This window comes from Amblyomma americanum, chromosome 9 (genome assembly GCF_052857255.1).
Source record: "Amblyomma americanum isolate KBUSLIRL-KWMA chromosome 9, ASM5285725v1, whole genome shotgun sequence".
In the NCBI taxonomy this organism is placed as follows: domain Eukaryota; kingdom Metazoa; phylum Arthropoda; class Arachnida; order Ixodida; family Ixodidae; genus Amblyomma; species Amblyomma americanum.
The window spans coordinates 110,348,106-110,361,672 of NC_135505.1; the positions used below are offsets into that span (position 1 = coordinate 110,348,106).

The 13,567-nt window shown below is 45.3% G+C and overlaps 1 protein-coding gene across 3 annotated transcripts in view; it reads right to left on the reverse strand.

Annotated features, from left to right (window-relative positions):
* The window catches only part of LOC144104050 (uncharacterized), a 25,684-nt gene extending 12,883 nt beyond the window's left edge, over nt 1-12,801 (reverse strand). The window contains exon 1 of one of the 3 annotated variants that reach the window (XM_077636833.1): nt 12,498-12,801. In XM_077636833.1, the coding sequence (XP_077492959.1) occupies nt 12,498-12,785 (288 nt within the window). In that variant the 5' untranslated portion in view covers nt 12,786-12,801. Of the gene's footprint in view, nt 1-2,240; nt 2,592-12,497 lie in introns of those variants that run through there. The other 2 variants (XM_077636832.1, XM_077636831.1) reach the window with 2 other exon arrangements.
* Nucleotides 12,802-13,567: the final 766 nt, after the last annotated feature.

The window sequence follows — 13,567 nt, forward strand, 5'->3', positions numbered from 1 at the left end:
GCACATGTTCAGTATATCTTTTAAATGTTGCAGTCTAAATCTTCGCGAACTGTGAACAGCATTAAGTCACACCTCTCCACAGCTTTGAACTTCCGAGCAAGGTGCAGCTAGCTGTATTTTAGAAGTGTCAGGCGATTGTCGACAGGCCAGTCCGCCAGCGTCTTAAAACAATGGAGAGCTGCGAAACCTGAGACATTGGGCAAGTGGAATGACATCTAAGGCTTCAGGGAGAGTACTTTGCCAGGCTCTACCCACAAGCAGTCACAGGCCCTGCCCCTGTTGACGCCGGCGTAATGGGCCCCAGATACCAAACGTGATTGTGCAAGGCTATTGCTACTGTCTCGCTGAATGATGTGGATGCATTTCTTTTTTAATTCGAAAGCATTACTTGGCTATGCTGGAGGCATCGTGTCAATAAAACGTATCGGCAGCAGTTCTCACCTTCTCAGAAGAGTTAGAATCCAACGAATTGTTGTAATCGATAGAATATGATATGAAGATGCTGCGCAAAAATAATTATGTCGATAGGGTAAATGGTAAATAATTAGAGCCAATAGTTTCGAAAAACTTGCGAAATAGCTCGGGCTTAGATATAGTGAGTGGACGGGAAAACAACTGTGGACGGCGAAATAGTGGAAAACAGGCAAATCAATGGAAATAATGTTTGCACTGGGTTAAATTAGGTTTGCTCAGTAACATTTACCTGAACAAAAAGTTATATTGATATAGAATAATTAGGTACTTAATTACAAGCAAAAGTCGTTGGACTGCCGAATTGGTTAAATGGGGATATAGTGGGTGACGGGAAAGCAGCAACGGCGCCAAATTTGAAATACCAAAGTGCGTGATTGAGGTGAATGGGGTATAATCAGAGCAAATGTGAAGAAAGGCGACCAATGAAGCAAAGAGAGGGAAAAAAAATCTGAGAATGCGTCAATGCTTTCGCATTCTCCCAATGCGGGTCACTGCAGTGATGGCTAAAACGTTTTTACACACTTGTTTTGAAAAGAGCACGATGAAGAAACGCAGGAAGTTATTGTTCGTCTCTTGGCAGTGGTCAACACGTGACCATCAAGGAGATCTCGGTCATCGACAAAAGGATCATCTTGTGGCTGTGGTCTCCGTTACGCGATTCTGAATAAACGGTTATAACTCATGTAACTGTGGCGCTCAGAGATCACGTGACTCACTTGCGCCTGCATCATGTGTGCATGGAAGGAGGCGCTATCTGGAATCAGTAGTCTGCAGGCCATCGAGAGGGGCCAGAGAGTAGGGAGTTTCTAAAGTGTGGAGGCTGTGGTTGTAACTCTATCGGCTAGGAAGGGAGGGAGAACGTCCCAAAGGATTTTACAATCTTACTCAAGATTTATTAAAGAGACGGCAGCGCCAAGCGCAAATGCAGTCATTAATTAGTGGGGAAGTCTTGTCTGCAAAGTATTTAAAATAATATGCATGCGAACAGTGGTCGCGGCCCTTTCTAACGAGAGCCCTTTGTAGTCAAAGTTGCGGCTTGTTTTTGTGTTTAAAGTAATAGTTATCAAATAGCCGCATATCGCAATGCAACTTCGTACCACACCTGGGTGTGCCGGGACTAGTCAACATTACATTTTAACCTAGTGCCTCCCCTGCAAACAGAAAGATATTACAAATATGAAACATTATCGGTCGACCCAACACCATACTGGAAATATCTGCTAGGATAATATACAGGCTTGAGCCTCTGAATGTGTAGAACAAAAAATGTTTTATGAAGAATATTCGCGATTGAGCAATTTCCTATGCCACAGAGCTTTGCAAGTACCGCGAGCAGCTTTGTCCTGGATGCCGCAATTACTCGCACAAAGCGCCGTAGCTCGCCGGCAGTAAGAGAAACACGCCGCAGGCAGAATGAATGCTGCACTACGTTTTCACGGGCGATGATATCAAGGGACGCCCGAGAGTGAGGGCTATGGCTCCCTCGCACTCTTTATCCTCCCCGCATGTAAGCAGTAGCAGGAGGGGGCGGTGGCAGCGCCGCGATAGCGGAGTGGTGCTGCTCGAGGCTCATGCGCCACAGCCTGAGAGTTTTTTTTTTACAAAGACTACCTAAATGATTCTGTGGTGCAGAGCAACCTTTCTTGGAGCAGCTGCGCGTATTTTAAACTACTACATGCGAAAAGGCGGACAACTTAAGAATCATTCAGCGAAATGAGGCAGTAAGAGATCTGAAAACAACAATGGGTGGGAGTCTAGTCACTTACCTCTCTCTTCAGCAGCTGCTCAAGGGGAAATTCCCTCCACTCGACATCGTCTTCGTCGAGCCACTCATGGCCGTCGAGCGGACAAACGTGGGAGCCTTCTTGGTCACACTGCTCGTAGCAGGAGTCGCACAGCACGTGCATGCAGGACAGCAACGCGGCTCTTTTTCTCACTAACCCGCAAGCACTGCACACCCTGTTCGTCGGGATGGGCTTTACGAAACTGAGACGCCTCCAGTCGAGTTCCGGGCTGAAGCCGACCAGAGTGTAATGGGCAGCTGCTGTAGGCATCGCTGTTCACACTCGGTCGCTGCCACGCCGCCTCTAACACTGCCTTTTTCCGCCCTCGCGATGCGGGCTGTTATCTATTTTCTATTATCTGCGGTCGCCGGGGCAATTGTCTCAGCTGCATCCGCTGGCATTCGCGAACGTATCGCCTGCTGCACCCGTCTGCCATTCGTTATCTGTCGTGCTGCAAATGCCAACTCCTTTCGAGCCATAGGTCGCGCGTTTTTTTTTCTCTCAAAGAATAAAGCGAATAAAAAGTTCCTCTTGACTGCGTAACGGTGGAAATTAAATTCGTAGCGGATTACTAATTGAGACGCACTGTTTGAATCGTCCCAGGCACTGAGACAGGTGTACGAAAGTCAGGCTTTTTTAGGTTTCAACTACTGCAGCACGCCTGGCGACTGGAGTTGAATTTATGCTCTGAATTGAAGGATTCCGGCACACGCATGTAGCGCGATAAGGCTGCGGCCGTGGACAAATTGTAAGGGTGACCGACATACAGAGTTGCCATTGTTTTCGACGGTGGTGGTTCGAATCTAGCTCGTGGATTAAGCCTTTCTCGGCGCGATATACCGCTGTCAGTCTACGGCGATACGACGCTCTAGTTGGCTTCCCTCCGGCAGCGATTGGCAGAATTGGCGCTGGCATCTGTATTTGCCGGCCAGTGCTGTATGTGGAAGTTTCCAGCGCCTGAATAAGTGGCTATGGCTTCGTGACGTTCAATTGTAATGTTTTCCGGTTAAAACTTTGCCGCCGAGGTGAGCGTTCGCGGATTTCATTCCGTTCATACCGCGGTTCTGAATAGAGCGAACGGTCAAACTTTCTGTGTAAGACGATTGCGAATCATGTTAAAAAGCTCGAGTTATCGGATTGTTACAGTGCCCTTCACCAAAGCACGACTAAAAAGCGACAGTCTAGGAATAGGACTTGAAGGCAAGTAAATCCTGTTGCTTATCCTGCTGACAGTTCTTAGAAAAACGCTTTTAGCCCTTCTTGCGTCTGCACCTGATGAAATTGAGGTCTAGATAAAAATTCACTGAGGTAAGCTCTGATATGGTGTACTATAGGTGTAGATAATATTTCAGGTGAGAAATTTCTATATGTGGTTCAGTTTCACGCCAAATTATTATGGCCTTTCCCATTGTGTCATAATTATTGATTGTGCGCATTGAAACAGTTCCCGCTCCACTTTGGAATCTGTGGTTGGTAGCGACCTCTTTCCAATGTCTAGGCAGCGAGTGTAAGAGAGGCGTCCCCGGAAGATACGTCTCTAAGAAAAGGTCCCCTGGGGAAGCGCCCTCTAGGAATAAATGTCCCCAAGTGAAAACCTCCCCAAGGAATTAATTCTTCCGGAACCCAGTTGACAAAAAGTTGCCCTCTTATTTGACTGTTCCTTGATTTTGAGAATACATGCAAGCATGAAATACTTTGTAGTTTACTAGCTTCCATGCCGACACGGAGATTCGCGGTAGCTTGCAATGTTGCAGTTTGCCCCGGAGAAAAGCAGTCTAAGTAAGCCCTGATAGCACAGCATAGAGATGTGGCTGGAGGGCAGAACATAAAACAAAAATTGAATGCTGAAACTATAGAGGTGAATTAAGCTAAAATTAGTAAAATTTGACGACAGCAAAAGGCAATGAGTATCTGGGTGAAAGAACGCCTCATAGCGAAGTAAAATTCTGAAAATATCAAAAAGCAATGACGAAGGAAACCAACAAGACCACGACTTATTAAGGATGAAGTATCTTGAGTCAAAAAATTAATAAGAATGAAGTTAAAAGCATATAGTTTGTCATATAGCTAGCAAGAAATCTTCCACTTTCTTCGTCTCGGCAGTATAGTTTGGATGTAGGTTCAGAATTCGCAGCTGTGAAGCCTACAAGCGCGGACTTGTTTCTCTTCTTTGGGGGCGCAGCGACTTCACATTGGGTCATTTGGCAAAGGTGGAAGAAGCGTTCCTTTATGGTAACGCCTTCTCCAAATACTGCCTTGACATCATTTATGGTCACCCATTACAGTCGCTCATAACGAGGTCCGGGTGCACAGCCAATACAATCAGTTCGCACTGATCCCGAAGTGACCTCAACAACCCTTCGTAGTTTCTTGATTTTCGCATGTCTTGAAGGCGTAAGCAACCGACACAACGCCCACGCCAAATGGCACAAGTATGAAGTATAGCTGCAGGATACCCTGGGGTGGGAGATCGAAGTTCCCATCCATGAACCATGTGCTGCTCTCGGCTAGCAAGTTCAAGCAGTTTGTGCTGGCGTTTGATGAGACGTTTGATGGCACCCGTTTGGGTAAATTTTTCGCACTTCGCAAATGGTTTTGTTTTTTGGGGTCATTTTTTTTGATCGGGGACCTTTTTCTGAGGAGGTTTTGTCCGAACTCCGGGGCAGCACATGAACATGCTTAGAATTTCTTTTATTTTTGTCTTTCTCATAACATTACACCAGACTGTGTTTCATATTGCGGAAAACATTTGTAAAGTTTGTTTTTTCAATGCGCGAAGTCGGCTGCACGCGTGTTTTCAGCTTGGTACGCAAAAGGCCTCTGAGATGACTGCCGCCGAGCACAACTACTTCTACGTTGTTTGATATCGTCGTTGATGTTGAGGGGTAGGAAACTCAGGCTAGTTTAGGCTTCAACTACTTCAGCGCATCTGGCGACTGGAGTTGAATTTATGCTGAAAACTTATTGATACCTTCACACGCATGAAACGGGATAAGGCTGAGGCCGTGACTGAACTGTCGGAGTCACCAGCACAACAAGTTGCTTTTTTTTTCACGGCAGTGGTTCGGGTCAAACTCGGGATAGGGGGATAAAGTTTTTTTCCGCTGGATACCGTTGTCATGACGACGATCCGACGCTCTGGTTGGCTTCCCTCCGGCATCTACGGGAGGAATTGGCGCTGACGCTCTCATTTGCTGGACAGTAGTGCATATAGCTGTTTCCGGCGCTTGATCTAGTGACTGTGGCATTGTAACGTTCCACGGTAATGTGTCTCGGTTAAAACTTTGCTTCCGATGTGCGCGGTCGCGGGTTGCATCCCGTCCGTGCCGCGGTTCTGAATAGAGCGAACGGTTGAACTTCCAGCGTAAGACGACTGCGATTTGTGCGCGAAAACTCGAGTAATAATCGGTTTGTTAAAGTGTCCAACAACAAGGTACGACTCAGACGCTAGCCTGTCCGAATAGGTCTTAAAGGCAAATAAATAATTTACATATCCTGTTCATCGCTGCTAAAAACTTTCTTTGTTTTTAAACCAATTGAGTCTCCACCTCAAGAACTTCAGGTCGGAATAAAATTTGTCATAGGTAAGCTGTGATATGGTGCAATATCACCGGACATAACTCACTATTTCAGGTGACAAATTTGTATATCTTGTTCAGAGAGAAAGAGAGAAAGGAATTTTAATTACAGAAAAGGCGGAGAGTTTCTCTGAAAAATATTATGGCCATTTCCTATTGTATCATAATTATTGATTGCGTGCATTAAAGCAGTCCCTGCTCCATACAGGATTCTGTGGTTGGTAGCAACCTCTTTCCAATGTCTAGGCAGCGGGTGTAGGAAAAACGTCCCCGGAAGATACGTCTCTAGAAAAATGTCCCCTCAGTAAGCGCCCCCTAGGAAAAAATGTCCCCAAGTGAAAAATTGCCCAAAAAATTAATTCTTCCGGAACCCAATTGGCAACAAGTTGCCCTCTTATTGGTCAGGTTCTTGAATTTGAGAATACATGCAAGCATGAAATATATTGTTGTTTTGTGGCTTCCATGCCGACAGGGTGAATCGCGGTAGCTTACAACGTTGCAGCTTACTCCGAAGAAGTGCAGTCTAAGCCTTGATAGCACAGCGAAGAGTTGCAGCTAGAAGCAAGATAATAGTCTGTATGCAACAAAACTTAGAAGCTATAACCATAAAAGATGTTGTAGCGAAAATCAGTAAAATGTGATGACAGTAAAAGGAAATGAGCTTCTGGATGAAATAATACGTATAGTAACCAATAAAAATCCGAAGATACCAAAAAAGAAATGACAATGGAAGCCAACAACAACGCGGCTAAAGCATGAAGTAACTTGAGCAAAAATTATTAAGTATGCAGTTATAACCTGAGCGCTTGTACAATAGCGCGCAAAACATACTCCAATTTGTTCATTCCGGGTGTGAAGTATATACATAGATTCTGAAGACGCTGCTCAGATGCCCACGACCGCGGAGTTACTTTTATTTATTTTTTTTTGGGGGGGGGGGGGTGCGGAGGCGCACAGACTTGATATTGGGCCATCTTCATGGTCACGGTGGCTCCTTCTGAGTGCAAGGCGTCAATGGTATTCCAAATGGTTGTGCGGCTGTGGCCCACCACGCTTCCCAGCCTTCAATTACCTGCTTCCGCATGATTGTTGGTCCGGTGTTGTCCACCAAGAGTTGCCGCGTGCACTCTCTGCATTTGCGGGGTGGGGTGGGAGGAGGGGAATAAGTGGGAAGCGTCCGCCGCAATGTTACTCTCTTGCTAGCACTGCTTACCCGCTTGTAGGTACCGGTAATATATGTGGTATCGAAGTAGTCTACTATTTCTTTGGCAGCATCTGGCATAATGCCTATGAAAACGGTATTCCACCTTCTACGTCATGAAGCGGCAAGATAGCAAGACGTCCAGCATTGCCATGAAAGTATGAAATTCTTGGTCTTGCCTGTAAAGGTTCACCAAATCGAACTCATGACTTTTTCGCCAGGCGCTTAAATTTGGCAAAGGTGAAAGATGTATGCCTTTATGTAACTCTCAAACTGCTCTTTCGTTTTTTTTGATGATGATGTCCTTAAGGGGCAAGAGCGTCTGCGGCCAAAAAGCGCCATTACACTAGGTGCCTTCGGCTACAAACGGAGGACTCAAAGCCCCATTTCGCACGTATTTCAGCCTGTGTGAGTCAAGCACCAGGCCAAGATAGAAAGAGAACAAACTTATTTGCTGCCTTGTGATTAGGAGGGTGGTTCACCCAGGTCTGGGAAACCAGGGCCAGGGAAAGCCCCGGGAAAGCATGTACCCATTTTCTCACCTTCAGATACACGGGGGCACTTTCGCTTCTCTATGCAGCAGTTTCCCAGAAATTATAAATCCAAATCATACTTTTCTGCTAAGGCTTTCGGCAAGCTTTTTTGTCTAACCTTCACTAAATTTTTACACATAGGACAATCAGCGGCTTAGAAACTAACGCTTCCAGAATGAATGATAGTTACGTAGAAAGAATTGTGAAAGCAAGGAGAAGCTAGATTGAATCGCTGAACCGGGAGAAAACCAATGAAGAAACCGAAATCGCAGGGCATTAGTAGCTGTAGATTTTCTAGATTTTATATTATTTCATATATATATATATATATATATATATATATATATATATATATATATATATATATATATATATATATATATATATATATATATATATATATATATATAATTTTATTTTCATATCAAAAAAGTTCATTCCTGCGATGCATGCGCCACCTTTTATTTCTGAAGATGGAAGAGAAACTCAAGGCATGAGCTCCCACTTGACACGAATCTTGTCGTCTTCCACAAAGCCGTCATTCAGGAGATCCGCCAGGTAGAACGACGGCGCCCCGAAATAAACACTACGATTGCTTGAAGTTTCGGGCTTTTGGCACTCATTCCAAGAACGGCTTGATTTAACCTCATCCATACGCTCGCCGTTTTCATCCGGGTGCACGACAGTCAGCTTGATTAGTTGCTCGAATGGACACAGAACAACGTCGTCCATGCCTCCTTTGTGCAGCTGTAAGAGAACATGCACTGTAACCGAGTCGCCTTCTTTCACGAAGTGCAGCCCGGGTGATATGCAATAACCACGAAGGTACACACGCTGGTTGTAATACAAAGCAGAGCCTTCCTTCAGCGCTTTGTCTTGGAGGCATTTCACACCTTCTACAAAAAACTCGCACCGCGTGTCTTGCAGCCGAGCCAGTGTGTGCACATTGGCAATGCACTCCAACGTGTTCTGATCCTTCTCTCTGTCTTGAGTTCTGGATTGTTCGAAGGCAGCTCTAATTTTCGAAAGGTTGTCTGCAGTTTCCTTTGCAACGTTATCCAATTGAACTGTCAGTAATTTTTCTAATCGGTCCATCCAAGCGGAAAGATGGATTACTGCGTCGCTGCGTGTGCTCAAACATTCTTTCATTTCTCCGTTCAACGCTGAGTGTTCACACAAGGTTTCCTTTAAGTTCTCAGGATTCAGTACCGCAGTTGCCAGTTCTTCCCTGATATTTTCTTTCAATGCGTTGATGTCATGAGACATATCATTCAGCCTTTCCTCATGTGTGCTAATACCAGCAGGGATTGTTTCGATTTCATCCGCCTTCTTTTCAAATGTTTGCCTGAAAGCAGCAAAAGACGCATTTTCATCCATAAGGTCACGATCTCTTCGGGACTCAGACGACGGGCCGCAAGTTCCCGATCTGAGGTGCGCGCATACTTCGCTGCACAGGACGCTGACCGAGCACTTTGGGCAGCAAGTAGAGTGGTGCACACATTCCCGCTGGAAATGGTGGGTGATCATGGAGGCAGCCGCCACATGCTGACAACCCTGGTCTGCGTTCCAGCACTTGACCTGCGATGAAGAAGAAAAATAAAGAGTATATTTACTAAAATCACAATTGCTCCTCGAACGACTGATTTTTTTACTTTTGTTGTTGAGGTAATTCCCCTAATGATTTCACGTCAGCTCTTCGTTGAGCGCAGGAGCAGTTGGATCGTTTACAACTTCTAAAACAGCAACGGCATAACATGACAGCTGCAATGCATGAAGTGCAATGATATGGTCACATTTTTACTTTTACACGTCCACTCAATCCAAATCCTAGTAGTATAATGAATAAACTAAATTCAGTGTGATATGCCTTCTTGTTTGCGCTATCACGAATTTATTTCTCCCCATGTGCTCCGATTTTGGGCCGTCTGTGTACAGACAGACGTACATCGCAGTATGCATAAGCAGCGAACGACACTAAACAGCACCCATGTCGATTTGCGGACATGCTGCGTATGTATATGGTCGCGTTCAGACAAGGCTAGGCTTTCTATGATATCTGGGAGAGTTTGCAATAAGAGGAGGAAATTTTGGACAAAGGCCATTGCTTCGAACAATACAAATCCCTCTATGGGAGCCCTCGCATGAGAATCGCCATGGAAAGCTACTTTACTGCACATGCAAATGCCTCGCTGCACTTTGTAATCGAATGCAACGGACAACAAGGATAACCTGCAACAATTTTGTGCGTCCGACCCCAGAGGTAACTAAATTACAATAGAACATCGACCCGTATACAAATAGCACGCACGTGTTTATGGGCCCAGATTAGGTTGATGACGATATATTGCGTACACTGCATATATACTCTACATTGAGCGTGCGTGATTGTACAGGATATCCATGTGGTCCACGTAGACTTCAGAAGAAACAAAAAGTTAACAGACGATGTGGGCAGCGTTAAGATAATGCAGATTCTTCCGTGGGAGCCCGCCTGGCGTGGATATTAATGCAGGCTCAAGCAGACCTGAAAACCAAAGGAGCAAAGATGTAATTTTGAAGCCTACATTCTACACGCATCAGGTATTGACCAAATTGTTTAATAGGGAGTGAGTTTTTGTGGTGTGGAGTTATTTTCTCCGGGTGGATTTGGAAGAATTAACAAATCTGGCATTGATATGATAAGGGAAATTAGGTGTTTGCAAATTCAGACTGTGTGCGCAGCAGTGTATTTGCGCGCTGCATGTAAGGCCGCACATGCAGTAGCACAAGGTATCGTGCTGTCCAGGTAAGCTGGGACGAAAGCGTTGAGGAGGTGGTAGACGAAGAGCGCAACATAGCAGAACACCTGCTCCTCCCGAAGCTTCCTTGAAAGAAACGCAATGAACAGATTTCTACCATATGAAACAACTCCTGATTGCAGTTTATATAATGAACCTACTACCGCACTGGATCACCAGACTTCAGTTCATGATGAAGAGTAAACCAGGTAGAGCAATGGTTAGTATGATAGGGTTCTGAAAAATTATAAATTGACATTCACTCTTTGTGCTAAATATACTACGCGTTGGTCAAAGAACACAGTACACGAAAAGGGAGAGAAAAAGGTTTTCGTGTTTTAAAGCATTAAAGAGTGCAAACCATTTGGGCAACCCGGCTTAAGATTAGGAGTTGTTGAATCAATAAGCAAAAATTTCGCTACTAGTTGTGTTAAGTTTATGTGCCTTTGCATGGAACCGAAACAATTACCACTGCTGGGAAAACTGTTCAGCTGCAAGTGCAGTTGCTGTTTAAAGACAACTGTTCCATGACCAAAACTATGCGCGCAGCAGTAGCGGCGACACGCTTGCACAGTCGCTTTGATTGCTTGCCAAAAATGTTATCTTCTTTGTACTACAGTACAGTATAGGGGTGCGCCATAAGAGCAGAAAAAATGAAAAGGCTCTCTTCGTCGCTAAAATCCAGAAGTAGAAATGTTTTTCTGTCGAGTCATGAGCGCGCTGGACTGACACGGCTTGTTCTACACGATTCATTTTACCACATACAGCTATGCAAATGTTCAGATCAGCGGGCTGTGGCAGTCAGCTAAGGCGCTGCATAAAACGACCTCACCGACTTTCACGAACAAGACAGTTCATTAATCATCGTTTCTTTTTCTTTTGGCGCAATTTACAAAACCATGACAAAACAAAAAATAACTAACTGCTAGATCTTTATTTTTCACGCAGTTTTGATTAGTTACAGATTCGCAGTGCAAGAATGAATGCGACAGTGTTACGAGCGAACTCATTCCCTACATTGAAGTTGCGTAATAAATGCAGAAATACGTGTCCTGTGGTTAAAATCTTCCAGACCTCCGAGTAACCTCTCCAGTTTCATAGTGCGGCTTTTTTACTATTTAATGTATATCGAGCATTTAAAATATATGTAAAATAACAGCAGGATTCTTTCACACATTTCCACAGCTTTGAACGGTCACGCAAGGTCCGCCAGCCATTTTAATAACAGCCAGTTATTCAGAGCCTTATCACCGCGCTGACCAGGAAAAAATCACAGATTGGGCGCACGCGGTGTAAGCTGTTCCTTTCGAGAGCCTTGTCTGCCCGGCTCTTCCCACTTCCGCTTCAACCCTTGCCACTATTGGTGCTGACATCATAAGCCAATGAAAGTATGCGCCACTGCACGTGATAATCACCGCTCGCTTATTGCATGATGCGGCTGTATTTCTTTTTTCGCAGCAAGCGTTCGTCAGCAACAACAAAAGATGGTTTGTGGGGGTTAAACGTCCAAATGCGACTCAGGCTGTGAAGGACCAAACAAACAACGAAAGAGGAAGAAGAACGACGCCATCAATGAGAAACAGACCTTGCATGAAGAATAAAACCAAGGGATAGATGGCAAAGAATGAGCGTTTTTGGTGAAGGTAGAAAACAAAGTTTAACATGAGTGGGATTATCCAGATTTAAAGAACACGACCTAACGCCCTTCCTCGGGAAGATTTCCAGACGCTTTTCTAATGCGGGGTGTATTAAAATTAGGATATAATCAAGCATTCGGTGGTATACGCGTTTGAATGATCCCGCAATCCCGTCTATCGGGGGTATTTTCTTCCCATGGACGCTTATCCTTTCAAGAGCACATCGTGAGTTAGGGCAGGCAGGCACTGGGGTAATACAAAGCTCAGCACACCGAAGAAGAAAATAATAGATGTGACGATCCGCTACGATAGTATACCGCAATACAGTGCTGTGCTACAGTGCAGTGCAACGTTAAGGTAAGCACTTAAGACGAGCGGTTCTGTCTGTGCATTTCTTGTCCCGCGTGTTGCGCTGGGACTTCTTTTGCAGACATTATAAGACTTTCTTCTCGCCAAAAATGAAAGGGAACGACAGTCCAAGACAAAAATGAAGGTGGAAGCATAGTGACTGACCTCTCGTCTCAGCAGCTCATCTGGAGGAAGGTCCCTCCACTCGACGTCGTCTTCTTCGTGCCACTCATGGCCGTCGAGCGGACAAACGTGGGAGCCTTCTTGGTGACACTGCTCGTAGCACGAGTCGCACAGCACGTGCATGCAGGACAGCAACGCGGTCCTTTTGCGCACCAGTCCGCATGCACTGCACACCATGTTCGTCGGAATGGTCTTCATGAAACTCAGAGGTCTCCAGTCAAGGTCCCGCCTGAAACCGACCAGCGTGTACTGGACAGCTGCCGTAGGCATCGCTCTTCACGCTTGGTCGCTGCCACGCCGCCTGAAAAAGTGCATTTTTCCGCACTCGCAGTGTGTGCTCTTATATATTTTGCTTTCTAGGTGATTGTATGGATGAGTATCGCTGCGAATCTTTGTAGTGCTTGCTAGTTCATTCCTCAAAGCTGCCAAAACACCGCTTTATCGCTTTCTTGGCAATACAACACGTGACCAGATTTATCTCAATTGATCGCATCCAGGCGGAGCCGATTCTACGTTGACGACCACCGAGCACGCTTGTCGCTTCGCCGCCGCCGAGTGATTCCGTCCATTGCGAGTGCATGTCAGCCGAAATATAGAGTTTTGTTTATGCGCCATTTTTGCTTTCTTCCTGCTCGCTGGATCACATTCACCACTACGTGACAATATCACAGCGGCATTCGCTGCCTCTTGAGAAACGTATCGCCCGTTTGGCGTTCGTTATTTGCAGTGGTGCATCATGAGCCTCCTATATAGCTGTAGCTCAGGCGGCTTTCTTTGAGAAGAGATGAAGAGAATAATAAATTTCTGTACCCTGTTTAAGGTTGAAAATGAAATTTTGCAACACACTACAAAATGAGGATAATGGGTGCGAATCGTTAAAGGCACTGGGTGGCTATACCGCCGTAAAGTTAAATAGTAACATTTCACGCTTAGAACTTCACCGCCAAGGTGCGCACGTTAAAGATACGCGAGTTTCTTCTCGTTCATGCCGGAAGTTCGACACCAGCGGAAGGACAAACTTTCCGTGGAAAACTATCCCGATTTATGTTGAA